This window comes from Ascidiella aspersa, chromosome 1 (assembly GCF_963924565.1).
Source record: "Ascidiella aspersa chromosome 1, kaAscAspe10.2, whole genome shotgun sequence".
In the NCBI taxonomy this organism is placed as follows: Eukaryota; Metazoa; Chordata; class Ascidiacea; order Phlebobranchia; family Ascidiidae; genus Ascidiella; species Ascidiella aspersa.
Genome location: NC_139447.1, coordinates 16,371,124 through 16,380,183, shown reverse-complemented (window position 1 = coordinate 16,380,183; position 9,060 = coordinate 16,371,124). Strand labels below are relative to the sequence as shown.

Sequence of the window (9,060 nt, the reverse complement as noted above, 5' to 3'; positions counted from 1 at the left end):
CGCGCGTAGCGGGAAAATTTTTCGAACTTACGTAGTTAAAATAGTCAAAAAGTATGTGAAATAGACTCGTGTCTATTTTGTCAAATAGGCGGCGGGCCGGATGAATTACTTTGACGGGCCGTAGGTTGCCGACCCCTGAACTAGTACAACGACTTTGTAACTCACAAAACAACAAATGTTAAAGATTTAGCTATCGTAAGCTGGGGATATTTTGGCCCAGACTGGTCAGTGTTGTTTTCACAGTATAAGGCCATTATTTTCCTGTTTCAATATTAAACTAAGATTGTTTTAAAAGTTTCCGAAAATTTCCCAAAATTCCCGTTAATTCCCAAAATTTCCATGGAAAGTTTCCGCTCTGAAAATTCCCGGGAATTTTGCAACCCTACTTATACCCATTTTTTAAAGTCAGGTTTATAATAGTGAAAAAATACAAATGGTTAATGTTTTAGTTACTTTTTCAGTTGCCTATTCGGTTAAAAAAAAAACCTGTAACCGCACGTTATTTGTTACTGATTATATTAGAATTAGGTCTTTTCTCAATGGTTATTTAGGGAGCTTTATTTAATAAATGTAGGGATCTGTTACAATTTTGGTTGTTTAAGTTGTTCCCTGAACTTGAACTTTACGGTTGTGAATGGAGGAGGAGCAAGCTGCTATTCATATCCAAGTAAGTACAACCATATTAAGAATGCAGTTAATTGAATAGTTTACTTACTTTGTTTGCTTTAAGAGGCCAGGTACGGCAATAATCGCTTGCATTCATTCAAGTTAGGGATGTTCAAAGTAGTATATTGGATCCTTAAATTAGAATCCAAGCTGGATTAGTATCCAATTCTGCCATTTGTTTCGGGTAATTGAAACCAATATAATTTCTTACTTTTACCTGGATGGTTGCGTCTAACAGTTTTTGATTACGGACAATGTGCGTATGTTAGAAAATATTAATTTACTTTATGTTAGAAAAGTGTTTTGCGATTAATTACTGTCAATTTAGGGTATATTGTGATTAATTTCCGCCAACCCAAAAGTTAAAAAATTTAGTAAAAAGATATACTAGGATTCAATATCTAGATTTAAAACCTTTATTCAGAATGCCTTGAGATTCTACTTTGAACATCCCTAATTTAAGTGCATTGTAATTGCTAGGTCAGAGAATCTAAATAAAACCATTTAATTTTAAACCGTTATGTAGGTTGCCTGACCTAGGATATGTTTATTTTTTATGTTCACCTTTAAGATTATTTATTTAGAGGCAATGGAGAGGTTTTTGGGTCAGAAAATCCTTAAATCTGGTTTATAACTGGTACAATGAAGTTTTATGCTGCATTGATGATTCAAATGTTCTTACAACACAGCATCATAAAGCTGGCATTTTAAGCAGGCCAACTCATAGCGATCACGATCGGTTTCACTGCTTTCTTGATCGATCATCTGAACAGAACGATCAAACAACATCTGGTAATTTATTTATTAAACAGTTTTTTACCTGCCCAAAATGCATTTTGTTAGTTCCCGCCAATTTCATAAACTAATTTAGTAATGCGATACTATTTTCATCTTGCAATTTTGGAGCATAATGGTTGGAGGTTGTAGTAAGACATAATAAGAATATCAAAGCCCATACAGAAGTAGGCCTACTTCTGTATGGGCTTTGATATTCTTATTACATCTTGCAATTTGTTTTTCAGAACCTATATCTGGCTATGATTCAACATACAGCAATGATGAACTTGTACAGCATAACCTAAAACAGAGTTTTGACGAAAAAAGTTCTGCAGATAGTGAAAATGTTACTTCTGAAGATCAAGATGTCAAAGAAATCCTACTACAAAACAAGTGTGCCCTTTCTATGGAACTATTATGGGTTCAGCAAGCAATTGAAAGTAGAAGAAAATATTTACAAATTAAACATCAATTGGTCAGTTAGCTTTATTGCAGTCAATGTGGCAATTGCATGGTTATTGGTGTCATTTATTTTATATTTTTTTAATATTGTGTTTTTATGCAAATAAATATAATGTAGTAAATGAAATTAACCAGGGGGAGTGGGTGGCCAGCAAAAATTTTAGGTCAAATGTTCTTTTAATACCAAAATAGTAAGAAGGATTGAGTGAACTACTTGTCTATCCTTAATATCCTTAGCTAGATTGGAAAATTTTTGCTTAGTGGTAGATATTTATTAAGTTTTAAATTGTGTGACTTTTATCAAGTAATTTTTTAATTTTGGGCTGAATGTGTAGAGAAACGACGCATGTCTGTTTGTGCTTGTAATTATAGCGTGTTCGCCTGGTAAAGTGTTAAATATTTCACCTAGATACTCATTTCCTTTCGTGGCCGTTCTGGCAAATCTAGCCGACATTCGACTCAGCTAATCGCTGCTGTTGGATTAAACTACAGTCAACAATGCACACCTTACTAGCAACACGTGTTTTTACTGCGCTGTAAGCTCTTTTATTGAAAGCGAGCTATGCTAAATTATGTGAATGTACAATAAATCTATAAGCGACCTGACAGTATGCACTTTGAAATGCTATGACAGTTTGTTTAGTTTCGATTTAGTGGAGTTCAGATAGCACGGTGGTCATGTCTCACCTGTTGAAATATACAAATGATAAAGAAACCTTTGTCACAAATTTCCTACGTAATTGGTCCAATATTGATACGTGATAATAGTCAAGGGCCGGATGCCCCGATCGTTAAATTGCCTGAAAGTACAATTAAAATGTGCCAAAGGTTTTATATCTGTATATTTTTAACAAAGGATGGAAACGACCGAGTTTTATTAAATTTCACTCGAAATTGAACCGTTATTTGAGACTTGAGTTTCGAACTGCTAGTGAACCCAATAGTATAAATAGCATAACGAACTGCTAGTGAACCCAATTGTATACTACTTTGTAACCGGATCTGCAAAATAACAATACGATTTATCGCTAATAATATTGTATCAATAACTTGTTCGAATGCAATTTTTAATGAATCGTCCCAAACAAATGGGAAAATCATAAGTTTAATACAAAAAAGAAAAATCAAATAATAAGTTTGTATAATTTATTGGTATTTAGTAAATACCTTCATTGCACATGTCTGAACTGAACCCTATAATTTTATTTTTTACGAAAATACGCTACTTCCCCCTAAAAAGTACAATTTTCCCCGTAGGTAACCCCTACTTTAGGCGAAAATACCCGACCGTAGGGAATTATCCATACGAGTGGCAGCCTTGGTTTTAATTAGGGGCATATGGAACAATGATCCCGATTTTGTCTGAACTTAACCGCGGTATAATAAAATGATTCTAGAATCATAAATAGCATAATTTCCATAAATGCCCATTCCAACTAACTGTTGTAACTAATTAGGCTACCTTTAAATGACATGGTTCCCCAAAAGCTCAGTTTCGAAAATGTAATATTTCTTGTAAGGTTAAAAACAGGAAGTCGAACCGGAACTTTATAAACCGGTCTTGCGCCATTTTTTTCCCCAAACTTTTTTTTTTCCAAAGATAGTTGGTTACTATCTTACTAAGAGGCCAAAGTAATGAAAATCGCACCGCTTGCAATAGGGAACAGAGAACATTGAGGGCTTTTAATAGCATATTTGAAAAATAAAACCTGACAATTCTGTTTTGTACTTTTTTGCCTAATTTATTTTTCCATTTAAACTTTGGTGTAAAACAATTTCAGTAATAGGCTACTCCTATTCTAGGTAAGTTAGTTAAAACAAACTCGTTTGAAGTTTGACTTCCAGCAATTAAACGAAAATAGGTTTTAAAAAAGGTTAACTTTGGGAAAATCAATACAGTTTACTCCTGGGTTATTCCATAAGGTCAAAAAGCGTATATGCCTTGATGTTGGCTACCCTTTTCGTATTAATTCCACATATTATTAAAAAGTACCGTTAAAAGTAAAACACCTCCAGGACCGTCGCTACACACCTGACATAGTCTTGCGGCACACCAGTGTGCCGCGGCAGACCGGCTGGGGAGCATTGATCTAGTTTGGGCTATAGATATTTTTTAACGCTAGAATTACCGTGGTGGTCAATTTGGCCGTTTTTGATTTTTAATTGCTTGTATCTCCGCTTAGTTAACTGTTAGAATATTGCAACTTCCTGATTTTTTGTAAGTCTAGGACTCTAGGTCATCTTTTGAGATGTAATTTTTTATTAATAATATCCACAGTTTGAGATATGAATCAATTTACCTTAAATTACCGTCAACGTCTATGACGGTAAAGCAAATTGTAATTCCTTCACGCTTGAAATCGCCTTAAACCCGCGGTTCCTAACCTATGGGTGACTAATTATACCCACATGTGTGCGTCAATCAATCCCAATGTTCATGTTGTTGTAAAAACAAACAAAATACAAGTTCCCTCTACGCAGTTAAAAAGCAGGTTGAAGGCATAATGGAGCCTACAGCGTATCAATCTCACACCTACGAAGATTAAAGTCTCTCAATAGTTAAAAGAAACCTAGCTATAGCCCTAAAAAAGAGACCTATAGCTATAGGCAGGGCTGCGGAGTCGGGACTCGAGACTCGACGGAGTCGGTTTGTTTTGCCGGAGTCGGACTCGGGAGTCGGGACTCGAGTAAGACCGCGTAAAACTACCCGAGTCCCGAGTCCGACGTGCGCATGCGCAGTATCAAATGTTTTAACTGTTAAGGCAGCAAAATATCAGTTGTAAAAGTGTAATAGCAAATGTGAAATATTTTTAAATCATGTAATGCGGGTGGATCAATTATGACAATAATATGAGTGGATTGCAGAAAATCCACCTTAATTTAGTTGCGTAAATGGGTAAAATACAGGCTGTAGAGTCGGAGCTGGACTCGGGACTCGGGAGTCGGACTCGGGTGTATTTTTTTGGCCGGAGTCGGACTCGGGTTGTTTTCAACCGACTCCGCAGCCCTGGCTATAGGGATGTAAATTTCCCGCAAACAACACAGACAGTCATCAAGTTTATGCGCAAAGCGCGGAAAAAACGTTTGCTGCTATACCCAAATTAGATGGGTCGTTTCGTCGTGCCTATAGTTTAAAAAAAGGCGTCGAGTCGGTTGATTTAGCCTACGTTGGCGGGCCGTAGGCTGACCACCCCTGATCTAGGGCATCACGACGCAACTTTAAACCAGGGAGTCGAACCGGAACCGAACCGGAACTTTATGAACCGGTTTTAGGTCAATTTTTTCTGAACCGTAATCGAACCTGAACCGGTTTTTATGAGATTTTAAGGAGTCGAACCGGAACTGAACCGAATAATTTGAAAGTACCTGAACCTTAACCGAACCCGAACCTGTAAATAATAGCGGTTCGCTCCTGCATGACGCCACAACTTCTATTTTACAGTGTCAAGTTACGCCATGTTCGAAATTTTATGAAAAAAATATGAATACCGAATAAAAAAAATCGTTTATTTGTTATTTTTTTAGATATTTCAATATTGAGTTGCTGTTTTTTGAATAAGTCACGTAACCTAGATTAAATGACTTACAATTCAAAGATTATTCTCTACATTTATCGACCCACATTTTGAGATTTAACGCAAATTATATTGTATCTGAACCGGAACTTTATGAACCGGTTTTGAAATAACGATGGTTGTGTAGTGCACGGCTATAACTTACCGACTAAAAGATTGTGTTTACAGTAACTTTTGGGATGTATTTGCTTATGCCACAGATTTATCGCCTACTCGCTCCAAAGTGTAAATGCTAAATGTGCTGTTCCGCGATTATCTCGGCGGTCAGCAGTTCGATTGTCTGTGGCTACTTAAGGTCGCTATCCGCTTGTAAAAGAGGCCTCTTCTTAGTTAACGTGTTGTGCGGTTGACAGCGCGGTGCTGTTCACAGCGCTGTGTTGTTAACAGTGTTGATTATCCGCCTTCTATAGTTTCAACTGGGTGTTTCGCTTATCAGATAATACAATTAATAATCACCAGAGGTATTGTGGTTGGCTAACGAGTTATACGCACGCAACCTTCAAGCAACCTTAAAACGAGAGTCAGAAGCTTCAACTAAACTAATCTCGTGCCCCACAGTTGAACCGGAGCTGAACCGGAGCTGAACCGGAACTTTTAAATTACTCCGAACCGAAACCGGAACTGAACCGTATTCCAAAAAAATCCTTGAACCCGAACCGAACCTGAACCGGGAAAGTCGAACGGTTCGACTCCCTGCTTTAAACGGCCCTAATCTTTTTAATGTATAGGTGTTGTACAATGTATAGGTTTTGTATAAAATTACTTTCTAGAATTTTTTTAGATCAGGAGCGGCAATCTACGGCCCGTAGGATCCGTCCCGCCACTGGAAATCATCAGGCCTGTCCTCCCCTTTCCTAATTGGGCATGAGGCAATGCCCCCTATAAATTACTTTGTTTCGTTTCGTATAAATCGGAATACACTTTCGTCGAATAAAAAATCACTTGCTTTTGTAAACGATAGAAAGCTGGACTTATTTTTAAACAAAAAAAGGATACCATAGAGATCAGTGGTATAGTCACTCGATCTTTAGCGCTAACGTGGTAGTTGATGCATTTTACCGGTTGTTTTTAAATCAAAGTTGTCTTGGGTTGAAGTGCTAAAATTTGTATTAGCGGTTTCAGTCGAATAATTAAAAAAATGAATGTTGACACCCGATCCGTTAGAAATCAGTGCAGTTCTAAGCAAAAAGGTCTACGACAATCAGGGCATCCAATGGCAGAAAAGTCGAGACTTTTAGACCTTGAGGTCCTGGCAATGCACTGATTTGGACCTTTAGGTAAACTCCCGGCGTAGATAAATTAAAAATATTCATTAAAAGTTCAGAAAAGATAACAAAAACTACGAGATAGGATTAATAACACTTGACCCACCTAAACCCTAACGCTAACCCGAATCCTAACCCAAATAATGTGCGTTATTTTAATAATTCTTTAAATGCTGGGGAAGAAAGCCCAAACTCGGATGGTCATAAGATGGTTTCTCGTCCATTGTATTTAAGATTATTACGTCACAAATTGAGGTATTGGGGCCTGAAGCATTATAATTATGAAATTATTGCACATTATTTGGGTTAGGGCGATGGTTAGCGTTTGGGTTTGGTTGGGTCAAGTATTGTTAAACTTAATCTTCTTATGCACATTTGTTAATTCAAATTAGTGCATTGTCCAAGACCTAAAAGTCGGACTTTTTGATCCTTTGAATGCACTGATTGTCGTAGACCTTTTTGCTTAGAACTGCACTGATTTCTGACGGATCGGGTGATGTTGAAAACAAAGTTTTTCAAATTAGGCGACCCTTCTAGTTGTCTAGTAATATCAGATATCAGTGTTGTACCAACCTAGTCAATTTACATAAAATTTTTAAAAGAATAATTCCACTACTCTGGGCGCTGGTCTAGAATCCTACCACATTTACTAAATCAACGCACAATATTTGGGTCAAGGTGCGAGTTAGCGTTTGGGTGTGGGTGGGTCAAGTATTATTTTATTTATTATTTAATAATAATACTTGACCCACCCTAACCCAAAACGCTAACCCGCACCCTAACCCAATTAATGCGAGTTGTGGTAGGATTCTAGACCAGCGCCCTACTCTGTAGTATGATATGCCTTGGTAGATTTTAAAAATCAAGGTGGTCGGGTTCACAAAAGTACCTATGTCTCAAAATAGGGTTGTATATTTGAATTTGGTGGAAGAGACTATTTGACTGCTGCCGCTGGTAGTCCTTTGCCAATGAGAAAAAAAATGGTGTCAACTTTGGTAAATTGCAAAAAAACGTAATTGCTGGCATGAAAATCAGACGGGAAACCTAGCTCTCAACCACTGTGGAAAGTATGACACAGTGCACCCCGAAAAATGCAAAAGAAAAAGCATGTGTACCCTTCTTTATCGCATAGGGATACGTTTACAGTGCAATGTATGCAAAAAAGAGTGCACCGGAAATAGGGATGTTCAAAGTAGAATACCCAGGTATTCTAGAATAATAGGTTTCGAATCTAGAATACCGAATCCAGAATATATATTTTTATTAAATTATTTAACTTCGATTTTGTTTGGGGAAGGGATTAATCTTAATCTACCCTACAGGGCCCACAATCACAGCAATAAATCGCCCAAACAATTTGTTAACATGTGTACATTATAATAAAAAAAATCTGCCATATGTTTAACATTCTTAACAACTGTCATTTGAAGCAGTTGTGTAAACTGTAATATGTCAACTGTCCAAGTTGTTGCCAAAACTTATATTTTTGCCAATAGTGAGACAATGCAACACTGCACACAAAACTCTTTAGCAATTCGGTTCTGTTTTTTAAAGCATTGTTGGGTCTTGGTGCTTCTTTTTTGACTAACATGGTCTGTTATGCAGTCAAATAATGTACTGCAAAGAATACAAAGATACTATTGATATAACGATTACATGACAATTACGCTGGGCATAACTGCATAACCTCGCTGAATATTGGCCTTCAGTTGACCTTAAGTAACCCTATAGCGCATTTTGTGGCCGGCCAGCACGTTTTACAATGTAATGTTACTTAAAAACGCATTTAGGGAAATTGCGAACTCTGCACCTGGCATTACAAGTTAGTCGCTTGCTTGATTGACACTTAATTATTAGACGCGCGTTTATAGTAATTGGTCGCCCGAGAAAACGCTGACACTGCACTTCCAGGCTACATTTAAAGCAAATTGGTTGCCACAGCGACAGGCCAAATTACCACACGCGTTTGTACAATTAGGCGCAAAAATCGGCGGTGAAACATTAAATTATATCGGTTTCAATATGTAATTTGTTAACTGTCAAATGAGCCACACATAACAATTTGGCAAAGACTTTAAAAGCAAGTTACTTTGCGTTGACCACTACACATAAAAAGCAGCTTGCTTAGGCTGTGTATTTTAAAAGCAGCCTCTTTAGGCTGTGTATTTTAATTACACTTTATCTTGTGCCTAATATTCTTTTATATTGTAGTGTTGGTATTCTATTAAAAATTAGGAGTAGAGCTTGTATTAGAAATTAGGGTAGAGCTTGTATTACTAAAAAGATTTGTTTTATTATGCACCAGTTTATTTAGA

The 9,060-nt window shown here is 36.9% G+C and overlaps 1 protein-coding gene across 2 annotated transcripts; it reads left to right on the top strand.

The window, feature by feature from the left end:
- The first annotated feature begins 471 nt into the window (after positions 1 to 471).
- LOC146168068 (uncharacterized) lies at positions 472 to 2,505 on the top strand. 2 transcript variants are annotated; one of them, XM_083389345.1, is made up of 3 exons: positions 472 to 667; positions 1,356 to 1,458; positions 1,689 to 2,505. In XM_083389345.1, exons 1-3 carry the CDS (start codon positions 635 to 637, stop codon positions 1,925 to 1,927), a joined length of 375 nt encoding a protein of 124 aa, XP_083245471.1. In that variant the 5' UTR covers positions 472 to 634; the 3' UTR covers positions 1,928 to 2,505. The 2 variants fall into 2 exon arrangements, with proteins under 2 accessions (XP_083245471.1, XP_083245470.1); XM_083389344.1 differs by having other exon boundaries at positions 493 to 667; positions 1,251 to 1,458.
- The last annotated feature ends 6,555 nt before the right edge of the window (positions 2,506 to 9,060 follow it).